The sequence below is a fragment of the Oreochromis niloticus genome, linkage group LG14, assembly GCF_001858045.2.
Source record: "Oreochromis niloticus isolate F11D_XX linkage group LG14, O_niloticus_UMD_NMBU, whole genome shotgun sequence".
NCBI classification, from domain to species: Eukaryota; Metazoa; Chordata; class Actinopteri; order Cichliformes; family Cichlidae; genus Oreochromis; species Oreochromis niloticus.
In genome coordinates, this window is record NC_031979.2 from 37,385,818 (window position 1) to 37,413,026 (window position 27,209).

The window sequence follows — 27,209 nt, forward strand, 5'->3', positions numbered from 1 at the left end:
TTCTTTGTGATTTTTTATGTTTAAGTTGTTTATTGCTGGTTTTTGGTTTGTTTTTTGTCTTTTTGGGAGCTGACACAGTCTCAATGGAGATGGGTTTTTGGGGGGTAGCAGGAGGAGAGAAGCTGCAGAGAGGCGTGTAAGACTGCAACTCTGCTTCCTGGTCCAACTCTGGATAGTCATATTTTGGGGGTTTAATAAATTTGTCCATATTTCTAGAAATGAGAGCTGCTCCATCCAAAGTGGGATGGATGCCGTCTCTCCTAACAAGACCAGGTTTCCTCCAGAAGGTTTGCCAATTATCTATGAAGCCCACATCGTTTCTGGGACACCACTCAGACAGCCAGCAATTTAAGGAGAACATGCGGCTAAACATGTCACTCCTGGGGCCCGTTCTTCGTACCTCGCTAAGGAAGTTAGCGGATTTGAATGTTGACGATTTCGCGTGATCTTGGATCGTTCGGTTCTCCGAAGCTCATCTGGGACTTGCTGTCATAGCAACAGATCCGTAAGCGTAAACCTGCTCGGGAGCAGGTTTACTTTATGTAAACAGGATTAGATCGCGGCCACTCAGGTATGTCCGCTGCACTTATATGAAAGCAAGAGCGATATTTCGCCACTGTTTTACCATAAATAAATATTATCAATGTATCTGCCCCAGCGGCTTTACCCTTGTAGTCCCGTCTCCTCCAGTGAGTCCAAGCTCACTTAGGGACCTAGGTTCAAGCAATCGTGACTGCGCCTTGCCTTAGGTTGTCCCAGGGTTTCGAGGTGGGATCTTACCCGTCATGGGCTGTCCAGCCTTCCATGCTTCGCCTGATACGGGGGCCAAGTGGGCACGGGTGCTATGAGGGGAGGGGAAATCAAAGGAGTGTAAGCTGCTTTCTTCATTTCATCAGTATATTAAGCTATCTCACTTCTGATTATTCCCAACATTTCACCTGTAACAATTTGTGTACGTGTGTTTCTATTCTTAATGTAATTGTTGTTCATGTATTTATTTTCTCAGTCTTTCTTTCTAAACATGTAATTAATATTTTATTACTTTTCTTAAGACATTCAGTCTCTAATTGCTCTGTTTTCATGCTGCAACGTCTTCCCCAGCTATAATCAGACTTCTGTTTGACGCACACACCTCTCTCAGGCCTCCTCTATTCACGCACTCCCCTATGATTATTATTACTTATTTATTATTTTGTACAATCACACAGAATCATTCAAATCAAGTACTCACAACATTCACACACTTAGAAGCACTCAAATACGCTTTCCTAAGAGTATTTTATCAAACATGCTTGCTTAGATCAGAAGAGCAAGTAGACACACTCAGTGCGTCTGTCCTCTTAAAAGAAGACAAATAAACCATATGGGACAATTCTCCCCATCTTAGACAAAATGTGACCTTTAATGTCCGTTTCTAAGTCATTTTTCTTACACACGACTCTTGCTCCAGGGCATAAAACTTTAAACCTAAGTTTTTACTTTTACCAGAACTAGTACTTTACCAGAACCTCATACGTGCAATAAGACTGCTATATGTGCAATTCTTTCTTTGAAAAGTTGTATTTTGTATTTTCTTACTCAGCTGTATATATATTGGTATTCTATTTATTCTATCTACTTTATTTTATTGCTTCCAGTGTTTTCTAATTTCTGCTGCATAACTTTGCACTTTGCTTTAACAAAACAAATTTCCCACCGGTGGGACTAATAAAGTCATCTTTATCTTTGACTAGCCCTAACCTAATCCTGTCTCATCCACTGCTGAAATTCTAGTTCAATGAACACGTGTTGCAGTTTAAAATTAAAAGAGGAAGTAACTCACACCCAAGTATGTGTGTGTGTTAATGTCTGTGTCCCTTTAAATGAAAAAGGTGAACACATGTGGTGAGTTTTCCTCAATTTACACAAAATATGACATTAAATATCCTTTTCTAATTCCTGTTCTTCTTTAAACACCATGAATGACCTCCAGGTCATAACCTTTGGATTATAACTCTGATATAAGTCCACACAGCGCACCAAGCACAGAGAAAATTCAACCTCAGTGCTTCAGAATTCTCCTCAAATTCAGAAACTGTTTCTGTCATTTACGTGCCCAAGAACTTCATCATATGGACCTCGCCGGGTCCAGTAATCTTCAGCACACGTATCTCACTGTTTTGAAACCAAAAGAGGAAGGAACAGCGCCCAATTTTAAACTGTGCATGTTGTCACTGAACAACACACACACACACAGACACAGACCAGGGCAATTCTTCTGGATCGTTTACCAACACTCAAACCAACACAGTCCGCATTGATTATTTTCTGGACCTCAGCAGAGCCACCAAAATTCATATAAATATATCAGCCATTAACCGATTTATTTCTTTTCTCAGACCACGCCGGATCTGTTAATATCAACAACACTGCACACTCAGAATTGTGCAGCTGATTTCCCGTCAGACCGCGCCGGATCTGTTATTCAGCACAATAAACACTGATTTTCCTTCAAAATCAGTTTACCAAAGCCACAAAACCATTTCTGACTCGGTTTTCTGAACTTCTGTGTCACTTAAACATCCTGACAGCACCAGGTGTTTCTGTCGGACTTCCTCGTCCGAACTTAATCCTTTTACTTACAAATAAGCGTCTCCCAAAATGATCCTCTTGATCATTAGCTATTCACCGAGCCCAAAACTCTCGGCAACACCACCTGACATATGCCCACGCCGGAGCTCCTCTTTGAAGTCTCAAAGAGGTACAGGATTCTCCAATCCCGTGAGTTTGACACTTATTAAACCATAAGCTGACCAATAACTCTTATATTCTTCTATTCTTAAACATGCATTGGTCTCTTTTCTCTTTTACCATGAAATACCATATAACCTTTTACTCAGTACTGTCTGTTTCTCAAAGTTTCATTATCCTTGCTTCAAAGCTTCTCATTACTTCCAGTTACTCATTCATTACTTCGACGTTTTACTTTATTCTCGAGAATTCAGTTTTACCCCTACTGCGCAATTTAGTAGTTAAGACCATCTACTCAGCGAACAGATAATTTAGAATTCAGCCAATTTGCACAAATTGCTTATTGAACAGGTTTGTGCTTACCTTTTAATCTTTTTAGACCGGTCCTCTGTTCGCCTCATATCAGATCCAACCTTCGGCCACATTAGTTCTCTCTGATTTAATCTAGAAACTTCACGGTCTGCCGTACACAGAATCTCTTTTCCCTTTTCTTTAACAAGAGATACTCAAAATTCTGCAAATTCTCTCCACTCAGGAGGAGGCTCACAGCTTTATTCTTACTCTGTTTCTGGTTGGATTAAAATAACTCTTATATTAGAATCACCCTGTCCAGTGATACTGTATTTCAAAATCACCAAAGGCACGCTCACAAAACAGGAAAATGCTTCAGCAGCCTTAATGGGATCCCCGTGGGCCTCTCACTGTCTATTTCCAAGCACCTATAATGAAACAACGGCACAATGAGCATGCCCTTTATCCACCCCTCATTTAATCAATGTATCTATTCTTTGTTAAATTAAAAGGGGAAGTGACCGCACCCAAATTTTAACTGCGCACTTTTCCCAGCAAAAAAGAACGGAAAAAGAGACTTTTACAGCCCTCTCACACACAGCCTGCAGCCGGCTGGCACTTAAATCATTTCAGACAGTTTCTTACGTCACGGTTTCCAGCTGTATGAGTGGGTCCCTACAACCCGGATATACACACCGCTGCTCGTCTTTAAGAGACGTCAACAGGTCTGCAAATTCTCCAGGAATATCAACAAAAACACAGCTTTTCTTGGCCCACGGTGGTCCACAAATTTTCACTGACCACGGCGGGTCCGCAAATTTTTCACTGACCACAGCGGGTCCACAAATGCATAGGTAATACTTTTTAATCGTCTCTCATAGCTCACAGTATTTATTCTCAGAGTTACTTCAACACAACAGACCTTAGTTTCACTTTACTGCTCGGCTGGCTTTACTGCAAACCTCAAGCTTACGGCTGGCCTGAGTTTCTCTTAAATCATATATCAACTTCCTCGGACTCTTGCGTCTGGTATTTTACTCTTTTCTCACAATTAAGTGTCTCCCTAACAATGATCCTCTGCGATCACCGGGGCTATATCTGAGGCCACAAAATCTCAGCGGGGCCCTCCCCTAGTTTAATACCAGGAAACGTCTTTCCCGGGGGTGGAGTCCTTCGGCTCCGTAACTTTTAGACACTTATAATCTCTTTATTCCTTAATCACAGCTCAATCTCTCTTCTCTCTATTTCCTTAAAACAACATCTCTAGTTACTTTTAGCTCAGTACTGCTTTTTCCGAGCGACCGTGAATGCAACACTACTCTTAAGTTTCAATTTCGCTGCAAACAAAACTCAAAACAGAGATCAACAGATGACCACTCGACTACCTGTTTTAGAATTTATAATTCACTACAGCACAATTTCTGTTTAAGAGGTTTGTGCCTTACCTTTTTATTATGTGGGCCCAGTAGTCGAGCTGTCACCGTGACCTCTGCCGTTCGATTACCTAATCCGGGCTCGACCTCCGCCGACAACAAACACCTGTACTTCTTTCTGCTGATCGTCAGTTGCCCGCATCCTCCACCAAATGAAGCGAGATCGATCAACTGTAGACCAGACAACAAACGACGGAGGCCCAGAAAAGTGCAATCAAACGATGAGTTTATTGACAACGGAGAACAACCGTCAGCATATGGCTATTTGCTCTTACAAAAATACACTGAGTTCTGGTTTTATAGCATAGAGGATCACACCCCACATACATGTCAATACAGGTCAAAAACACATTATGTCCAGTCATTGTTTACAGACAAGGTACATCTTGTACATCTCTAATAACTATGAACAGACATATAACTTCTCTTTTTGATAACACCTTCCTTTTAAGGTAATAACTTCAAGCTTCAGGGCCTCTAAGGGCTAATAATGGACCCTCGTCCTCAATCACTAAGTAGACTGAATTGGCGCAGGTCTCAAATAAGAAGCAGAAGACACTTGGGCCTTCGCTCAGGCCTGCTACTAGATTTATGTGTATTGTAAGCATGCATGCAATTAACCTGCTATGTTCTCATCTTCCCTCAACATGTATCACCTGGACACTCTCACCAGTGAAGCTTAAAACCCTCTTGGATAGAACATCAACTCTAAACAAGCACAGTTATGCATTGTGTATAGAATGAACTCAACCTGTGAATAGAATGAATGTGATGACAAACATATTCAATGCAATATGAACCCTGTAAACAATATTACTGATAAAATAATACTGTAGAACATGTTATTAATGCATTTATCATAAGGCAGAGTATATGGCAGCAATAAAAGAATCTCTGAATCCATCAGCTGTCATCTGTGAAGCGTGAGCGGTGTTTGTTTTTACCATAGTTCATGGTGGAGAATGGCTGCTCTGCTGAGTTTTGCCCTAAGCGGCCGTATGAAGGGCAAACTACACTGATTAGCAGCGGCATAGGCACACTTAAAATTTCTTCCGAAATTTTCGCTTTCTAGTTCTTCTTTTTATTATTATTCTCAATCTTCCGCCTAAAATTTCAGCGCGTAACTCGCCCCACAGTTTTGAGACAAGGTTCACATATGTTATATCGTTTTGTGCGGCTGGATCTGGAATGGTGTGCAATGACTTTTGGTGTTTATGACTTTTATAGTTTTTTAAATATTAATATTTTAGTGCAAATTTTCCCGCGCTTATCTGCCGCACAGGTTTGAGACAAGGGTTACATATGTTATATCATTTTGTGCGGCTGGATCTGGACTAGTATGATATGACTTTTGGTGTTTATGACTTTTATAGTTTTTGAAATATTTTGATTTTAGTGCAAATTTAGGCCCATTTCTAGGCCCATGGGAAAGATTCATCTTTTGGCCCATAGAAACAGACTTCATTTGTGGTGTGTTGGCTCTCTCTAGTGGTATACCGGAGTAGTACGGCCTAAAGGGTGTATGCTTGGTGGAAAACTCCATATCCCACAATTCATAGCACGCCTCTACAGAGTCAAACAATGGCGGCCACCACTTCGTTTTATATATTGCTTTTATTAGTGTTCTAGGTCACAAAATAACTTTTAAGATATTTTCAGGCGAGAATGTAGGTGTGTAAACTTCAAATATCTGCTCGTTTTATCAAGACATCCCATATTAGCAACAGTTCTCTTACGATGTTGCTGCTAGCCGGCTAGCTAGCTAGCGCGGCTAGTGCTGCTAAAAGCACCCGGGCTTGGCTTACAGTGAGGCGGCTGACACTCCCTTCACCCCCTGATCGCTCGCAAAGAGTCTGTGTCTCAGCTGGACTTATTTTTCGTTCATATGGGCTGATGATGCTGGTCGACGTGGAAAAAATAACTGAGTTGTTTGGTGGTGGCTAACGCGGAGCTACAACAGAGGGCAGCTATCCACCGGTGTGTGACAGAAAGGACATGCGGGAAAAGACACATACGAGGCTGCCAATCGACCGGTGGTGGCTTACGCGGAGCTCAAACAGAGGAGAAGCAGACCCAAGGCGGCTGCCGGTCGGAGCGTCAGGTTAACTGAATTTCAGGTAAGAAGTTATGAACTGCACTCTATTTGGGTCAGCTATAAACTGAGTTTAGGTGTAGTTTATTTTCGTTGTGCTGACTTTTACAATCAGTTACAATAACTCCTACTGCGTGCTAGCTAGCACGACGGAGTTTCTATACAGCTGTGTGCGCGCCAAGTTACTGATGTTGAACTTTATTTTATTCATAAGGGTTAGTTCATAGAGTTGCCAACCGTTCTGTACAAACGGAATCGTCCCGCATTCAGAGAAAATATTACGCGTTTCGTATTGAGCTGAAAAGGAACACAGTTTTCCCGTACTTCAGGTAGAACGGAAAAAGACACAAAGCTGGATTTATTCTGTCGTTACGAAGCCTCCCCTGTCATTCTCTCGCCTGTTGCAACTTCAACCATGAAACTGATCAATGATCGGCTTTTCTCTCTTGTTGTTTATCGCGCTAAACAACAGCAGCACGTTTAAGCTTGATCAGCTGTTGTTAGAATTCATTTGATTTTAATTTCTAGTATCAGCTGATGTTTGCTGGAGCCACAGCTGTAAAAGCAGCTGGTCGAAACCAGGAGATGTCCTTACTGAATTATCAGAGCTGAACTGGTGATGGAGAAACAGGTTTACCCTTTAGGTGACATGAATGAGTTGAAGGGAAGTTATGAACTGTTTCTGAGAGACAAATAAACACCAAGCTCCTTTTCTGTGCAGCTGACAGCTGGTAACTGTGCAGGGGCGGATCTAGCAAAGCTTTGCCAGGGGCCAGGTAGGGCATTAACAGGGAAAGGGGGACACAAAGATATACTTTCTTTCTTATTCTCATATAAAATATTTAGCTTTTATTAAATAGTTATCTGAATCTTACAACCAAAGTTTGTATAATACTACACAAGATTGGCTGTAGACCATTGTTCATCATTCAGAACACTGTGTAAAAATAACAAATAACAAAAAGTGAATGCAAAAGTGCATAAATATTTATTTTACGTGTTTGATGTGTGTGGCGGGGCATGGTCTGCAGTGCCGCTACAGCCGGCTGTGTGGGTAAACCAACCATGTGTGAAAAGTGGTCCATAACGTAATGCTTCAAAGCGTGTTCATGCAAAACATTGTCGGGTCTGCCGTGATACAATGGGACTTCTGCTCATGAACCTGTGTGCACAGCGTCTGCAAATCGGCGCTGTACAAAGTCACCTCATCTTTACCCAAAACTGTAAGCTGTCATCTGTGAGGTGTGAGCGGTGTTTGTTTTTACCATAGCTCATGGTGGAGAATGGCTGCTCTGCTGAGTTTTGCTCTCTGTAGCCGTATGAAGGGCAAACTACACTGATTAGCAGCGGCATAGGCACACTTAAATTTCTTCCGAAATTTTCGCTTTCTAGTTAGTTTTAGTGTTCCCAGTTTGTCTTGCCTTTGTTTGTGTTTTTTTTTTTTGTTTGTTTGTTTTGGTTTTTTCCTGTCAGCCAAATAAACAGCCTGCTTTTGTTGTACCTAAGCTTTCTTTTTTTACCGTGTCTGCTTTTGGGTCTGCTCTGCAAACACACCGGTCAACCCTGCCGTGACCCTTACATGCTACAGTTCTGTCACAGGTGAACATTTACTACCTGTTCATTTATCCAGAGTTATGTTTTCTGTTCACAACAAAGTGAGAATGAAAACAAACTTTTCCCAGGTTTATATCTCACACTCGGTGCTTACTCAGAAACAGCCCTCTCAGATACTTCGATCTTTATACATGTCGATTGCTGCTGTGAATGTCCTGCTGATTGTGGTTATCTGTGTGAACAGAAGCTTACATGAACCTATGTACATCTTTCTGTGCAGCCTGTTTGTGAATGAGCTGTATGGTAGTACAGGGCTGTTTCCGTTCCTCCTGCTTCAGATCCTCTCTGATGTTCACACTGTTTCTGCTCCTCTGTGCTTCACTTAGCGAAGTTTAGAGAAGGTGAATGGAAAACCGCTTTCAATACACATTTAGGCCACTTTGAATACTGCTATGAAATGCTATGACCTATACAGTTAGGTCAATATGTATTTGGACACTGACACAAGTTTTGTTTATTTACCTGTTTACTGAAACATATTCCAATTATAGTTATATAATGGACATGGACATAATGTGTAGAGCTTCATTTGAGGGTATCCACATTCAAACTGGATGAAGGGTTCAAGAGTTTCAGCTCCTTAACTTGCGCCATCCTCTTTTTAAAAGGACAACTGTCCAAATGTAATTGGACAGTTGACCTAAAAGTTATTTCATGGGCAGTTGTGGATAGTTCCTTCCTTATGTTCTTGTCAATTAAGCAGATAAAAGGCCTGGAGTTGATTTGAGGTGTGGTGCTTGTATTTTAAAGATTTTGCTGTTAACAGACAGCCTGCGGTCAAAAGGAGCTCTCAGTGAAGGTGAAACCATCCATCCTTGAGCTGTGACATCAGAAAAAACAGACAAAAGCCAACCAAGTGAGCAACACATTCCAGGAGGTTGGCGTATTGATATCTAAGTCTACCAGATGATTAGATACATAAACAAACCGATCAACCAAGATCAACCTCTTCCTGAATGATGGCAAAAAAAAGCATGGAGAAGGCGTCGAACAGATCATGAGCCAAAGTACACACTGGTACAGACAGCCTCAATGACTCAGACCTATAAATCTCATGTCTGTAGTGATGAAGTGTTTCGAGCAGATAGTGTATTAGCACATCAGAGACTGTCTACTGCCCTCTCTTGACCCCTACCAGATTGCTTACAGAGCAAATTAAACCATGTAGGATCACTGCTGCCCTTCACTGAGCACTGAGCCATCTGGAGAACAGGAAGACCTACGTGAGGACTACAGCTCAGCGTTTAACACCATAATCTCAGACATCTCAGCACCAAACTGGACCACCTTCAGACACCCACCCACCCCTGGATCAAAGGCATCCTTACCAACCGGCATCCATCAGCCTACGTCTACACTAATCTGGATAAATGTGAAAATGGTGTTTTCATCTAAAAACATCCGCATCCACGCTATAGTTTCCATTGTTGCATTCGACCTGTGTCCTTTCTGTCTGCTCTTTATTTACTTTCTGGCTCTTTGAAACATCGCAGCAAAATGTCGAGGAAAAGCACTGAGTTTTTTAAATGGACTGACAACAAGGTGGACTTGTTGCTGCGAGTAACACAAGGGCACAAAGTTGCTGAACAACAGCTCTGAGTAAACACTCCGTCTTCTGGAGCATGTACAAACTGATATTAATCTTTAATAGGGCTGTCAAAATTGAGAGCCAACAAAACAACTGCCGTACAATGCCATCTGCCATCTTAGTTGAAAAGGTCACATGACTGCATCACATGATTAAAATGCATTATCATTTCGAAAACCTTCGTTTTTTTTGCAGTCCACAAGGCGACACGAAAACGGGATTTTCAAATGTATCCACTTTGGAGAGCGTTTTCAAAAAGCTCTGTTTTCCTTGACTGAAAACGCCGTCTCAGTGTGGACGGAGAGAAAATGATGCGTTTTCAAACGAAAACGTATTAGTGTGGACATGGTCTCAGTCAGACTCGGCCCCCACCTCTCCCGCCAACAGGTAAATCTGCCTCCCCACCTCCTCCACCCTCCTCCACCCATGCACACATTTTACAGTGGCAAGTATATTTGTCTTTAAAAAGTTTTCACTTTTTTGTTCACTCCCTCACATCCACCCTGATCAGGAATTTGCTGAGTCCTTCCATCCTATAATGATTATGCTCTCACTGATTCATTCAACAACTGTGGTCAGAAAGATTCTCTCTGTAGCTACCTGTGTCCACTAACTTCTTCTTAAACCCGTGAAACCTTCAAACTTCACAGAGAACAGTTAGTGATGAGACCAGGGTGCTGCAGAGGAGGTTGTTCTGGTGGTTTAGTGTCCAGGATCAGGAAAGTCTGTATTTCATGGTCTCTGCAGACTGTGACATCATTTCCCTGAATAGGTAGGCGGTCTTTTTCAGGTTTTTTCCGCTGATTTGTTGCATCAGTCAGCGATCCGCAGCAAAGCTCCAGCTTTAGTGACGACTGCCTCTGTGATCAGGGGCAGTTTAGTGAGCGTGGCAGCAGTAAGGGAAAGCTTCACAAACACACAATGGTACATTTGTGTACAGAGAATACTTTTAAGTAGATACTTTGACAGATGTGTATCACACATCTGTGTTCATTAACATAAAGAGAGAAACGTGTTTTTCCTGCTCTGATCGTGTGATGATGGTTTATGATAAGAAATGCCTAAAATGTGAAATTGTGTGTTTGCAGGATTACAGTGAAGACACAACGCAGGGGGACAGAATACAGCTCATCATAAACTCCTCAAAGGTTTCATACTTCACACTTGCTGCTTACTTCGACACCAGTACTTTGAAATATTTCTGTTTCACGGTTGTTTTGTCTTTATACTTATTGATTCTTTGTGCCAACGTCCTGCTGATTGTGGTTATCTGTGTGAACAGAAGCTTACATGAACCTATGTACATGTTTCTGTGCAGCCTGTTTGTGAATGAGCTGTATGGTAGTACAGGGCTGTTTCCGTTCCTCCTGCTTCAGATCCTCTCTGATGTTCACACTGTTTCTGCTCCTCTGTGCTTCCTGCAGATCTTCTGTGTTTTTTCTTATGTCTGTGTTGAGTTTTGCATCTTAGCCGTCATGTCCTATGACAGATACCTCGCCATCTGCTGTCCTCTCCAATATCACACACGTATGACGCCTGCGACGGTTGTCTTGCTGATTGCACTTTCCTGGTTATACTCTTTTCTTACCATTCTTACTTTGATCTTACTGATCGCTCCTCTGGAGCTGTGTGGGAACGTCATTAACAAGGTTTACTGTTTGAACTACTCCATTGTGAAACTGGCCTGCTCTGAAACCACAGCAAATAACATTTATGGTCTTTTTATCACAGCTCTCACAGTGTTTGTTCCAGTTATTTTAATTCTTTGCTCATACGTGAGGATCCTGAAAGTCTGTTTTTCTGGATCCAAACAAACCCGACAGAAAGCCGTCAGCACCTGCACGCCTCACCTGTCGTCTCTGCTAAACTTCTCTTTTGGTGTTTGCTTTGAAGTGATCCAGAGCAGGTTCAGTCTGAGCAGTATGCACAGCATGGTGCACATTGTTTTATCGCTGTACTTTCTAACCTGCCAGCCGCTCTTTAACCCGTACTGTACGGACTGAACATGTCCAACATCCGCAAACGTCTGTTTGCTCACAAAAGGAGATAACTGCAGAAGCAAAATCATCATCATGTCTGCTCTGAACACTGTGGTGAATATTGTATATTATTATTATTGTATATTATTCCACGTAAATACATGGCTGCCTCTGACTCTGCTAGTGTAAACTCTTCTGCTGTAGCTCAGGAGGTAGAGCAGGTCACCTACTAATCAGAAGGTTGGTGGTTCAATCCACCTAGCATGTATGCCAAATATCCCTGGGCAAGATATTAACCCGAAGTTGCTCTCCGATGCATTCATCGGAGTGTGAATGTTAGTTAGTAAGCACTTAAAATCATAGAAGACAGTGCTTGTGTAAATGTGGCATGTTGTATAATTAATACCTTGAGTACTCTGGGAGAGTAGAAAAGCAATGCATAAGAATCAGTCCTTAGATGTAGGCCTATGGTCAGCTGCTCATCCCAGTGAGCTAAACTGGTGGTAAGAAGCTTCTTCAGTTCTAACACCAAATGGTGGAGAGTCTTGGGTATTCAAGCCTTAGTGAGGGTCCCTTAGGAGGGTTGTTGATCCGCTATTGATCATGTGACCCATCACATTAGCCAGGTTGTGAAAAAGGTTGTGGGTCATTACCAGCAGAGGTTTGGGCTGAAACCATTGTGAGACCTTGCCTCGCCCTATCATTTGACTTACTGAGATCAGCTGACACAAGATGTGAGTGGGCGTTAAGGCATCTGGGAAGGATCCCACAATAAATCGGTGTTGTAAGCCCCTCTCTGTTCAAAGATGGTCATTCATAGTGAACATAGATAACTTCTGTCAGTTCTGAATGAGGTTGTTTATGTCCACTGTGAAATTAAACAAGTGCAGATGCTTTCTGTTCAAGTCCTTAAAAGTTAAGCTGACCTAACCCCCAACAGGATCCTGCTGTTCTGCAGGTTGTTGACCCTGTAAAGTCTGAACTATGAAATAATTGCCAGAAAATAAAATTTTTTGGAAACTGCAGTTTTTATTGAACCTTCTGACAATTTTTTTTAAAAATGTAGAAGACAATACATTCATAAGTTTGAGTTTGCATCATTTTTGCCACCTTAAACATTTCTGCTTAACCGGATCAGCTGACTGTGGGGTCATTCTGCACATTGATCATTCCAGATCCGTGTGATGGTCTATCAGTCTCAATAACCTGCGTCAGTTTCGTGTCTGTGATGTAGAGCAGTAGGAACTTGGTGGCAGATCTGTTTCTGATCATTCACTGCAGGAAAGTTCACAAAGTGCATTCTGGGAAAACTTTCTGGCTCAACTTTCTCTCTTTGAATTTTGCAACACTTCATTAGAAATGCTTAAATCAGTTGATTTGTGAGGGGGGCAGTTAAGAGGCACGCTGACTTTTAGTGACCCACTTTAGATTTAGGTCACGTTTGGCAGCGACAACAGTCCAGTGTTCTCTGAAGGGAGTGAAATTTCTACCACACAAACGCAGCCTTTAATACAAATGCATAAATAAAGGGTTTTGTGTTTAGTGCGAGCGACGTCAGCTCCTTTTTACAGAGTTTATAGCCTTTTTCTTCATGTCTCAGCGTGCGGTTAATCATGTGACAGCCTGACTCTAAACCCCTGACAGTGGCCCTCAGGCCTGCTGTGTGTTAGGAGGCTAACATGGCACTGGGATCAGTGCAGTCTTGGTTCCAGAGTTAACTTTTAGTTATTTCCACAAAAGACAAATTTAAGACTTTGAACAAAGTGAGAGAACTTTTCTGTTAAAGTCAACCTGCAGAGGCTGCTGTAAGAGTTACATCATCTCTGTAACTGGTAGATTAAAGGTCATCTGTGCATGTAAACATTTCTGTCCCTGAGGTGTCTCCTCATTAGCCACAGTTTCCTCCAACTCCCTCTGATGCAACTATCTGTGAGTGCTTTTGACCAGAGAGACCAATCAGCCGGAGCAGACCTCAGCTCTGGTCTCAGAGGGCCGAGGACGGTAATGACCCCCCTCAGAGGATCCATCCATGAAAACACATCCTGCAAACTTCATACAGACTTTCTGAAACACTGCTCCAGCTTTTTCCTGATGTTGTAGAATGTGTGTGTTGTCCATATGTATGTGGACACCAACTCTGAACATCCACCAGCTCACTGCTGATCCATTTAATGTTGCACTTTAGCCACATGCTAAGAAACAGATAAATATAAACACATTACAGAAAACTTTAAAGCGTCACACATGCAGTTTTATTATGTATATTCCACATTGGTGTAAATAGGTATAAAAGTTCATAAAAGGGGCGCCAATGACCTGGTACATCCAAACATTGTCCACTCCTGCAGTTCCTGGCATGACAGCAGTGTTCTGCTTTTAATAATGGCCTCCTTCACATCACTGTCACCTCTTTGGGCTGCATACTGAAAATTCACAGTCAGCAACCCCGACTTCAATGCCTGGAATCAGCAATAGGCCACAGCTAGTCATGAAACAGCTTGTCATTGTTTCAACTTTGTTGTGACCAGTAGGTTACAAGATATTCTAATTGTATCCAGCATCCTCCCCCTCTACCTGATCTAACTTACCACCAGCTGGTGATCAGTTGAAATCTCTGTTCCTTTCACCCGGGTGTCCAGAACACGTGACTGCAGATCTGATCATTTGATGATCACAAAATTGATCATCGACCTGTTACCTAGGGTGTCCTGGTGCCATGTGCGCTTATGCACATCCCTATGTTTGAACATGGTACAGACATACAGACATCCAGCAACAATCCCCCAGCAACACAATCAAATAGCTTTTTATTGTCACTGTACATGTACAGTGAAATTGTGTGTGTTCAGCACCAACTGTGCAGGAATAAAAATATAAATAGTAGACAGCAGGAATGAATAACAGACAAGGGGAGTTTATATACAACAAGAATAATATATAGAAAACAGGACTTGTGGGATCTGATTGACCTGAGGCACCGACCAGAGGGCAGCAGGTGGTGGGCGTGGTCATCTGTGATGGCCCTGGTTTACCTGAGACAGGAGGATCAGGTGATGACTTTCACCTTTGTTTTTGTTTATTGGTGCTGTAACTCATAGAGAAATAATTAACATTGTGAAGACATTTAAAAATAAAAAGTCCACCGACTGTTTTGGTATTGACATGAAATTAGTTAAGAGTATTATAGAATATATAGTGCAACCTTTCGCATACATTTGTAATCTGTCCTTTCGAACTGTTTCCCTCACAAATGAAAATAGCAAAAGTTATTCCAATCCATAAAAACGGAGAGAGATGTCAGTTTACCAATTACAGACCTATATCACTACTCCCACAGTTCTCAAAAATTTTAGAAAAGTTATTTGTTAATAGACTTGATAAATATATGGAGAAGCATAATCTCCTAAGTGATGACCAATATGGCTTTAGAGTGAAAAGGTCCACTTCGATGGCAGTGATGGAACTTGTAGAAGGGATATCTAATGCAATAGATAATAAGGAATATACTGTTGGTGTTTTTATATAAGGCGTTTGATACAATTGATCATTCTATATTAATGAATAAACTAGAGAGATATGGTATAAGATGGATAGCATATAAGTGGATGAAAAGTTACCTGGATGACAGATATCAATATGTTGAAATCAATAATGTAAAATCTAATAAGTTGAAGGTAACTTGTGGTGTTCCTCAGGGCTCTGTGCTGGGCCCTAAATTATTCATATTATATATAAATGACATATGTAGTGTTTCCAAACTGTTAAAATGTGTATTGTTTGCTGATGATACCACTCTGTATTGCTCAGGTAAAGACCTAGAACAGCTTCTGACTACAGCGGAAAAGGAGTTAAATATATTAAAAAACTGGTTTGATGTAAATAAGTTATCATTAAATATAAAGAAAACAAAATTGATTATTTTTGGCACTAGACAAATGAAAAATGTATCTAAAATCAGGGTTAATGGAATTGAAATTGAGTGTACGAAAATAAATTTCTTGGAGTGATAATTGATGATAAGCTGAGCTGGAAGTCTCATATAAACCATGTGAAAACAAAAATGTCAAAAACCATTGCTATTCTCTACAAAACACAGCATGTCCTGAACAAGGAATCATTATACACACTTTATTGTTCTCTGTTGCTTCCATATATGACTTATTGTCTGGAGATATGGGCTAATGCATATAAAACAAATACTCTTCCTATTTTCAAGTTACAGAAAAGAGCTATAAGAATTATAAATCAATCAAACTATATAGAACCAACTAACATTTTGTTTATTAATCTGAATACCCTAAAATTTTATGATTTAGTCGAATATAAAATGGCACAGATAATGTATAAAGCACAAAATAACTTGCTTTGCCGCAGAACTCAGAAGCTGTTTAAAGTCAGAGAGAGTCAATATGACTTAAGGGGAACAGATGTCTTTAAAAAAAACAAGATAAGGACAAACATAAAGCAGACATGTGTTTCTGTTAGAGGAGTTAACCTGTGGAATAGTTATGACAGTGATTTAAAAAGGTGTCGTTCATTTTCCTTGTTTAAAAACATGTTTAAAAATAGAGTATTAGAAAAATATATTAATCAAGAATGAAAAGAGCAAAAATAATAATTCTGAAACTCTTGATTGTTTTGCTTTGATGTAGTTATCTAAGGTGGAAAGTTTTTTTGTTTGTTTATTTGTTTGTTTGTTTTTGCTTTGCTTTGTTTTATTCTTTGCTTCGAGCCCTGTGTACAGGAGCTTCATGCAAAAGATTTTTTGTTAAAAGGGTTGGCGTAATAAGCAAATGCTTCAGCCAATACCTTTTGATTAGCCTTGTCTCATGATTTTTTGCTTTGTGGTAATCTTTATTCTGTATTCTATATTCACTGAGATATTTGAATGCTAATCAATAAAATCAAATCAAATCAAAAAAAAAACAAAAGGTGTCAGAGGGCAGCCACTGATGTTTTTGGCAGTGTTAATGACACTCTGTGCAGCCTTCCTGCTCTCAGTTGTGGCCCCTGAGGAGAGCACGCTCTCCACTGAGGAGCAGCAGCAGCTCCCGGTCCAGGTTATTCTTCCTCAGGACATGGAGGAAGTGCAGCCGCTGCTGGGCTTCTTTACCAGGGAGATGGTGTTATCCAGTCCAGTTGAGATCAGCAGAGATGTGGGTGCCCAGAAACCTGAAGGTGGAGACAGATTCCACCTGTTCTCCATTTATAATGAGAGTGGACCTGTCTGTGTCTCCTGAAGTCCATGATGAGTTCTTTGGTTTTAGGATGTTCAGCTTCAGGTTATTCTCTGAGCACCAGCAGGACAAGTTCTCTACCTCCCTCCTGTATCCTGTCTCATCTCCATCAGAGATGAGCCCAACCACAGTGGTGTCATTGGCATACATGATGATGACATTGGTTGCGTGGTTTGGTGTACAGTCAAAGGTGTACAGGGTGTGCAGTAGGGGGCTGAGATGCAGCCCTGTGAACCTTCGGTTGGTGAGGAAGTCTTTGATCCAGGAGCAGGTGGCAGAAGGGGTCTGAAGGTGGTCCAGTTTAGTCCTGAGGATGTTGGGGATTATGGTGTTGAACGCTGAGCTGTAGTCCACAAAGAGCATCATCACCTAGTGCTTCCTGTTCTCCAGATGGCTTAGCACTCTGTGAAAGGTAATGGCATCCTCATGGATCCTTTTGCTTTGTAACCAACCTGGTAGGGGTCGAGAGAGGGAAGTAGACAGTCTCTGATGTGCTGAAACTATCCACTTAAAACACGTCATGACTACACACGTGAGGGCTATAGGTCTGTAGCCATTGAGGGTGTCTATTCCAGTCTTTTGGGGGATGGGAATGATGGTGGAGGCCTTAACCCTTTATGGTCGGCCGGAGCGGGCACATTCCGTTTTGTGTAACTACAGTGGTCCCTCGCTATAACACGATTCACCCTTCGCGGCCTCGCTGTTTCACTGACGTTTTTTGTGCAATTTTGCATGTTTTTTTCTTTCTTTCTTTTTTTTTTTACAGCGCTTTGTGTTCTGTGTCCTGATTGGCTGTAGACCATTGTCAATCAATCTCCTCCGTGCCGTGTCTCCTGTACAGTACAGAACGCATTCAGCTTGTCAAATTTACATAAATCTCCAATCGCTAGCAGTGTGACTCTGAAGTGTTGTACTGTATATTTATCTTCTCTAACAAACACAACAATGTCGATGAAACATTTTGCTCAAAGGCTCCTGCCGTAGCACCCAAAAGGCAGAGGAAGATGCTAACCATCGCACAAAAAGCTGGACTTCTGGACATGCTACAGGAAGGTAGAAGATACCGTATTTTTCGGATTATGAGGCGCATTAAGCGAAACAAAACGGTCAGATAAGTCAAACTTTACTCATTCTTCTTGCTTCCTCCACTTCTGTAATATTGATTCATTATTGATTCATTAATGCTGAATTCTCGGGCAGCTGCTCTATTCCCATGTTCTGGACCTGAAAACAGGGTTTGATCTTTGGTTTCATTCTATAATACTGGACTTATTTTTCTACAAAGGTTTGAACTTTGAGAGTTTAAACAAGAGAGAAAAGTGTGAAAATGTTCATGCCTGTCTGAGAAAAGTGTATAAAGTGTCACGGTCCTGGGTCGGTGACCCAGTGTTTTGAGTTTCTTGTGTCTCTGAGTTTTGTATTATGATTTTAGTTCCCTTTGTTCCCCCAGTTTATTCTTTAGTCTAGTGTCTTAGTTTGGCTTTCTTGTATTCTCTTTAGTTCTCTGAGTATTTAATAGCTGCCCTCTGTCTCTTTGTTGTTGTTCTGTGTTTCTTAGTTGCTCTCTCCCCTAGTCTAGTTTGCGTCTGTGCTACTTCCTGTTTTACTTTGAAGGTCCATGTCTCTTGTGAGTGTATTCTACTTTGCTCCCTCGTCTCGTCAGTTCTGATTTCTCCCAGCTGTGCTCTCCTTCTGTGTCTCATTCCCCTCGTTACTTCCCAGTGTATTTAAACCCTGTGTTTCTCTGAGTCAGTGTCGCGTCGTCCCTCAAGCTGTGTGTTTCCTCGTGTGCCTCTCCGTCAAGTGTAAGTTTATATTTCCCAGTTTAGTTTAGTTTGTATGCCTTTTCCCCTGCCAGCCAATAAAGCTGTGACTTTGAGTTTACACCTTGAGTCTGAGCGCCTGCATTTTGGGTCCTACTCCTGCCTGCCACACTGCACTCCTTGACATAAAGTGTGTAGTGACGGGTTTTACAGCCTTAAAACATCTATAATAACTGTCAAAAATAAAGTTGGCTACTTTGCGGATTTCACATATTGCGGGTTATTCTTAAAACGTAACTCCCGGGATAAACGAGGGACCACTGTATTTTTAAAGTCCAGTAGAATTCCAACCACATAAGCTAACGCTATCATTATTATTATTATTTTGCATATGAAACCGGAGGAATTGTAATTACAGCTTACGTATTCAGCTTGTTCTAGGTCACGGTTTCCTTCCACATATGGCTTTGCAAAAATTGCATAAAAAGCATTTGCATCAACAAAAACATTATATTCCAGAAACATGCTTTGCCTATCTGATCAGCTGTTCATAACACTTCCGTTAGCATGATCTATCTGATGTCCGCCATTACCTGGCCAAAACCGGAAGTGATGTCATTTTCACGGAAAGTGTAGTTTTTTTCTATAGATATGCTGTTTTTTAAAATTCATGTTTGAGTTTATGCCTTTCTGTATAGTTTCTGGGAGGCTTAAAACTTAAATTACACTGTTGGAAAAACACTGTTGGGTTTTTTGGGGTTTTTTTGCAAAATTGCATTATAATATTTATTTTTGTTTTTCCTGCAGTATATAAAAATTCGTGTATCTAAAAGTAAAATGATGAAGACACTCAAAATAAAATTCCTGTGGTTGGAAACTATTTTGTGCAACTTTGTTGCATTTACAGTTTAGAGGGATAAACCTCTGAAATATGTGTAAAACCAAAAACCCAAAAATGATTTTCATTTTTTTTGTACTTTATAGCACTTTTTTGCAATTTATGTAGTAATATGTATGCATTAAGTGTACAATAATTAAAATTTGGGATATTGATGTATGATTGCTGATTCTGTCTTATTTTAAGTGTAATGAGATGATTTTGACTAGAAATAAGACAAATACTCTTGGTAAGATTTTGAGTTTTTGCAGTGTAGCAACTTGAAATGCTCTCAAAAATGGCACTACAGTATGTAAAAATATAAAGATAAGCTCTGGTGGACTTGGATCTATGGTAGGTCTTAAAGGGTTAAGAGAGGTGGGCATGGTGGCGTGACTCAGGGAGAGTCAGGGAGAGGTTGAACAGATGGTGCAGGAAAGTAACCCTCTTGTCCAAACAGAAAAAACCCAATGTGCAGGCAACGAACTTGGGGATACAAGAATACCCACCATTTCCAAGTGGTATAGAGTCCAGCCCGCTTCCAGGAAACTGGTTCCTGGAGCACCAGAAACCAAGGTGAGACAATCCCGACTATATGTAACCTGTCGTTCTCAGCCTAAAGCACCAGCTCAGGCTCCTTTTACACCAGAGAGGCGACATTCCAGGTTCCTAAAGCCAGATTCATCAATCAAAGATCAGACCGCAGAGCTCCCACCGTGACTACTAAGCAATCCAGAAAGCACTCAACTTCCTCAGCCCCTTCTGCAAGTGTTAGTACTTACAGGAGGCTAGGCTGATTTATTGTTTTTAGGCCCTGTGAGATCACAGTGCAGCCCTTCACCAGGACCAAAGTGCTCTGGAGACCCTACAAGGGGCAGTTGATCTGTATTGAAATTCTCATGAAATAATAACCTAGCACGCTTTATTTTATATCATTTATATTATTATGTCACACAGTAATTATTCCAGTCCTAACTGTAGAGATGCTCTTGGTCTCAATCACCATTTTACTCAGAGAAGGGCCATTGGTTTCCTCTTGGCATGAACTGGACCAATCACTCATACTCTTCTTAGCTAATGGGGTTTTTTTGTTTGGTTTTGTTTGTTTTTTTGTGTGTGGATTGAGTCAGTTTGTGGAAGATCATAAAAAGCTGCACCAACCACTGGGGTGCAGCTTTTTATGGGTGGAAACACCTGCAGGAGTATTCACAGGTGAGCAGGTGAACAGGTGAGGTGGTGTCTTTAATGCAGGTTTTTACTATAAAAAGTTGAGAGAAAAACAAAACAACTTTTGTTTCCAAATGTTGCTGAAGATTTGGGGGTAATTATTTGAATCACACAGTGTCATCTTTTTATACTGATTTTGTGACTTAAAGAAAAACTATGCTAAATGTAACTTCCCCTCCTCTGTCTTATTTCATTCTTGGAGGTTACATGGATGTTGGAAGTTTCAAACTCTCCTATTTCTCATTAACTACAGTATTATACATCATGATCATTGCTGCCAACACGTTTCTGATTGTGGTTATCTGTGTGAACAGAGGCTTACATGAACCTATGTACATGTTTCTGTGCAGCCTGTTTGTGAATGAGCTGTATGGTAGTACAGGGCTGTTTCCGTTCCTCCTGATTCAGATCCTCTCTGATGTTCACACTGTTCCTGCTCCTCTGTGCTTCCTGCAGGTTTATTGTTTGTACACATACGCTGTCATTGAATTTTGTATTTTAGCCGTCATGTCTTATGACAGATACCTCGCTGTCTGCTGTCCTTTACAATACAACGCCATAATGACATATAACAAAGTATTTCTCTTTATTATTTCGGTATGTTTGTTCTCATTTATTAACATGTTGATTGGCTTATCTTTGACCCTCCGCCTGACACTGTGTGGAAACACCATCAACAGTTTGTATTGCAGTAACTATCTGATTGTTAAGTTGGCATGTTCAGGTACAAAAGTGAATAACATTTATGGACTTTTTAACACCGCTGTCAGCATCTTAGTCCCTCTGCTTCCAGTCCTTTACTCCTACATTAAAATACTCATAATCTGCTTTTCCAGATCCAAACAGGCGAGACGTAAAGCTATCAATACCTGTGCACCGCACCTGGCCTCACTCTTAAGCTTTTATTTTGGGTGTTTGTTTGAAATACTTCAGAGCAGGTTCGATATGAGCAGTGTACCCAGCACACTGCGAATCTTCCTGTTTCTGTATTTCCTCATCATTCAACCACTTTTCAATCCGATTATGTATGGGACACAAATGTCCAAAATAAGAAAAGCCTGTAAGCATGTTTTCTGTATTAAAGGGTTTACTGGTTATAGATAGCAGATGTATAGAAAAAATAGTTTTTTGGTGATATATGTAATATATGTAAAAAAAAATCCTTCTCACCCCTGCGGGAGGTCTATCCTTTAAACTCGGGTCCTTTACCAGAGGCCAGGGAGTGTGACAGTCCTGCGCGGTATCATAGCTGTACACTTCATTGGGTTCCTAAAGTTGGACTTTGGATTTTGATTTTTGATTATCTTAGCTGTTCCTAGGACTGTGCCAATCTGGACAGTGATCTGGGATGTTGTTGCTGGGATCTGCTGGATCCACTTGCCTAGCTTGGGAGTCACTGCACCAACTGCTCCGATCACCACTTGGACCACTGTTACCTTCACCCTACACATCTTCACAGCTCTTCTCTGAGCCCATGGTACTTCTCCATTCATGTAGATAGATAGGTTTTATGTATATCTTATCTTATCTTATCTATCTATCTATCTATCTATCTATCTATCTATCTATTATAACTAAACTTACTGACTACTCTGTGACTAAATTAAACAAAGCCAATGACTTTCTGGGTTGTTTTTTTACTAAAACACTAAAAACTTAACAGTGTTTTGTTCTGAAGGTGAAATCACTGTTCAAACAGTGACTATCGAATGCGAGTCCTTATGAACACAGAAACAGAACATATTCTTCTGCTTTGTACAAATACTTCTTACTTTATAATATAATATAAATATCGTAATAATACAATAAAATATAAAGTAACAAGTAATAGTCATCTGCCATGACCGGTTGGGGTGAGCGGATGACAACAAGAAGAGAGCCAGAGATGAATAATAATTTGTGATTAACACTCAGTGCATCATGGGAATTCCCCAGCAGTCATACGTGTCTGGGTGTGGAAGGAGCGGACTTGAATGCAGGTCTCCTTTTGAAATGAGATTGTGAACTGTTGTAACTTCCTTTCAATGTAAATAAATTCACTATCTTCACACAGTGGCACAGTGAGTTCTCCCAGCTCCCAACAGTGTGTGACTCCCAAATGTTAATTCCCAGCCCACGGTACAGTTCCCGTGTCCTCCTCTCCAAGATTCTTTATTTGTCACATGCATAGTTATACGAGTACAACACGCAGTGAAATGTGTCCTGTAACGCTCCTCAACTGTGCAAAAGAGAATATCATATACAGTAAGTGAATTAGATACAAAAGAGGACATTATGTGCAGTACGTAAGTGAATTAGATACATTAAGTAAATAAAATAAAACAATCTGGAAAAATCTGTAGCAGTGTTCTGCTGTATGGATCACTCTCCAAAGAGCTTTTTGGTCCTTAACACAGCTGTTCCCAAAGCAGGATGAGATGTTCTTTGTGAGGATGCTCTCCACAGCGCCTGCATAGAAAGACCTGAGGATCACTGGAGAGACCCTGAACTTCTTCAGTTGTCAGAGGTGGTACAGACGCTGCCTAGCCTTTTTGGTCTGGACCTGAATGTGGGCAGACCATGTCAGGTCTGAGGAGATGTGGACACCAAGATACTTGAAGGACTGCACCCTCTCCACTGGAACTCTGTTGATGATAATGGACTTGTAGCCTCTGTGCTGACTCCTTCTGAAGTCCACCACCAGCTCCTTGGTCTTGCCGACGTTCAGCTGGAGGTGGTTATCCGTGCACCACAATGCTAGATTCTTCACTCCATCCATGTAGGCCGCCTCATCGTTGTTGGAGATGGCGCCCAACACCACTATGTCATCAGCAAGCTTCACAATGGTGTTGGAGCCGTGGGTGGCCACACAGTCTGAAGTGTAGAGGGAGTAGAGTACCCCTGTGGTACTCCTGTGTTGATGGTGATGCTGTCGGAGAGACACACCTACCCACCCTCACCACCTGAGTTCTGCCAGTGAGGAAGTCCAACACCCATGCTCACAGATGGCTGTTGAGTCCCAGATCCCTCAGCTTTGTGAACAGTCTGCCGGGCACTATTGTGTTAAATGCTGAGCTGTAATCAGAAAACAGCATTCTCACATAGTTACCCTGTTTCTTGTCCACGTGGCTGAGAGTGGTGTGCAGGACGTGGGCGATGGCATCCTTTGTGGATCTGTTGGGTCGGTAGGCAAACTGAAGCAGATCTGTGGTGTTTGGGATGGAAGAGGGGATGTTCTTCAATAGCCTCTCGAACACCTTCATAACCACCGAACTCAGTGCAACTGGGCAGTAGTCATTCAGGCATGAGGGCTTGTTGTTCTTGGGCAGAGGGACAATGGTGCATCTCTTGAAGCATGTGGGGACCACAGACTTAGCCAGGGACTCGTTGAAGATGGAAGCAAACACACCGGCTAGCTGGTCAGCACAGCAACGCAGCAGACAGCCAGTGATGCTGTCTGGCCCCACGGCTTTTGTTAAGGGTTCAAAATTAAGGACGAGAGTAAAAACAACCATGGTCCAGAAGAGCTTGGTCAAACAATTGATTTTAATGAACACACGCAGCGTGGGGAGATGTATACTGTACGCAGTGTAGAATTGCAGGGACTATTTTGCATAACCATCATCTTTATCATTGCATTAATTATCATTTCATCCAAGCATTTATTGAAGTTGCTGGCATTATGTTATAATTTGTATTACAGGGGTTACCATAATCACATATTAACATGTTTATTACAGGTGCAGTTATAACCACTTAAATCGTTGAGTTAAATCTATAATCTTAAAAGCTTATATGCTGAGTATGTTGTTACAGTAAAATAGTAGCTGAGCAAAGGCCTGAATGTATTCAGCTTCTTGTTGCATTTGAGTTTGCCTAGCAACAGGTGACGGAAAGAGGACAAGTCCATGGGGACCTCAAAGGCCTGAGATCATATTTGGAAGAGGATGCCAGAAAGGGGAACTTCTGTGTCTGCATTCATCTCTTAGAATTGATCATTGTCTGTAGAAGAGGCAAATAATGTTCTTAAGATGCAAGTTATGAGCTTGTAAACGCAAGAGGGGGCGTTATAATACCCTGATGTTATAAAAGCAATCTGAAGTGTATTTTTGGACGGGGTTTACAACTGATGTTTTGCAGTTTACATCTCCCCACGCTGCGTGTATTCATTAAAATCAATTGTTTGACCGACCTCTTCTGGACCATCATTGTTTTACTCTCGTCCTCAATTTCGGACCCGTAACAGCAGACAGCATCAGCTCTCCGCCCAGCAACTACACAAGAATGGTTTTATAATCAAAAGATATAAATGAATAAAAGATAATAAAGAATAACCTGGTTATTCAAATAGCATCATCCAAACAGCTCCTCAAAATAACTTGCACTTAGACTCTGCTTTCGGTTTCACTTTTGCAAAGCATGCAGTTTCCTGTCTTATTTTGGCACAGAGTGTACTCAGCGTTAGGCCTGTCTTTTACAATGCAATCATGCATCATGCAATTATAAACATTTAAGATTATAGATTCAACTCAACAGTTTAAAGTGGTTCTCACTGGACCTGTAATAAATGCTAATATGATACCAGTATGTTTGAACATCTGAATGCAATATCAATATTAATTATTAATGCCATGGTAATATGAACAATAGCAGTAAAATAATTTCCCTGATCCCCACACTTTCCTTGTGTTCATTTCCCTTAGTGCCGCTCGGACGTCGTGCTTTGCGATGCTGATCACCAGTCCCTCTCTGATGACATCACTTTCCTCAGTTGTCACACAGTAGTAAGCATTGGGCAATGGGCGTAGAACTGGTTGAGCTCGTTGGTGAATGCAGAGTTGGTGTTGATCATCCCAGTATCCCTGGCTTTGTAATCCGTGATGGTGCATAGTCTGTGCCACATGCTCTTTGTGTTGCCTTGGTGGAAGTGAGACTCCACATGCTCCCGATGCCAGTGTTTGGCATCCCTCACTGCGTGCCGCACGCCACATGAAGCCGCTTTGTAGGCGCTCATATCACCAGCATTGTAGGTGGCAGTCCTGGCATTCACTGCAGCATGGATCTATCTGTCCACCCACAGTTTTTGATTTGGGAATATCTTCACTCTAAATATGGGGATGATCTCGTCCGCTAGCATGTTAACGAAGTTCGCTGCTACTTCCCTAAACTCATTGATGTCGACTGGGCGTGACCTGAACATGTCCCAGTCTATGTTGTTGAGCGCATCCTGTAACATAGCTTCTGATTGGGCAGACCAGCGTATCACCTCCCTCGTGGTTACTTCATCCCTCTGTATGTTTTGTTTATACTCAGGAACAGTTTTGGTCAAGTTGCTTGAAAAACGTAATCAGTAACTAATTACTGATTACCTCTCCAAAAAAGTAATCCCATTACTTTACTGATTACTTCAAAAGTAATTAGTTACCTGGTTACTTAGTTAGTTACTTTTTAAAGACATGATACACAACCTGAACAGGTAATAAAGCAACAGATACTTCAGCCCAATTCTATTTTTTCTGCATACTCCATCATATAAAATGTAATCAAATGGAAACGTCTCATTTTAAAATTTGTTTTATGAGTTTTAATCTTTTAACTTTATGCATCAAGCAAAAATTAAATTCTATGCAACATTCTCTGACTGGAAGAAATTTGTTTAACATTTAAACTTATTTTCTGTATATTCCAGCATATAAAATAAAATAAAATAATGTTTTGTGTTTACACTCACTGTTTCAAATAGATGCAAGTAAAACACAGCAGAAAATAAATAAATTGTATGGCATGTAGCAATGGTCCAAGATTCTATCCCCCTTGTCGGGCACATAACATGTTGATAAAGGTTCGGCATGGCTTGTCCGAGGTTTGCTTTGTTAAAGTCTCCTGGTACACTGAGGTACCTGAGGTACCCTAACCCTTTAAAACTGGTCGGAGCGGGCACGCTCCGTTTTGCGTAACTATTTTGAAATCTCTGTAGAACTGGAACCACGTAAGGTAGCGCAATAATTTTTTTTGCATATGAAACTGGAGGAGTTGTACTTACATGTTATGCCATCAGCTTGTCCTAGGTCACAGTTTCCTTCCACATATAGCTTTGCAAAAATTGCATAAAAAGCACTTGCAGCAACAAAAACATTATATTCCAGACTTGCAGCAACAAAAACATAATATTCCAGAAACACTCTTTGCCGATCCAATCAGCTGTTCGCAACACTCCCTAGGTTGGAATAGACGTCAGCGGGAACTATCGTATGTCTGCCATTACCTGGCCAAAACCGGAAGTGACGTCATTTTCACGGAAAATGTAGTTTTTAACTTTCAGGGCCTTATAAGCCTATACTGGTGTTTTTAAAAGTCATATTTGGCTTTATGCTTTTCTGTATAGTTTCTGGGATGCTT

General features: G+C 41.2%; 1 protein-coding gene and 1 pseudogene across 1 annotated transcript; both read left to right on the forward strand.

Annotated features, from left to right (window-relative positions):
- Window positions 1-10,788: 10,788 nt before the first annotated feature.
- LOC106097685 (olfactory receptor 51G1-like) lies at window positions 10,789-11,798 on the forward strand (annotated as a pseudogene).
- Window positions 11,799-20,745: 8,947 nt separating this feature from the next.
- Window positions 20,746-21,935, forward strand: LOC100698900 (putative olfactory receptor 8G2). Its single transcript, XM_003457845.3, has one exon. The coding sequence runs from the start codon at window positions 20,988-20,990 to the stop codon at window positions 21,933-21,935; it is 948 nt and encodes a 315-aa protein (XP_003457893.1). The 5' UTR covers window positions 20,746-20,987.
- The last annotated feature ends 5,274 nt before the right edge of the window (window positions 21,936-27,209 follow it).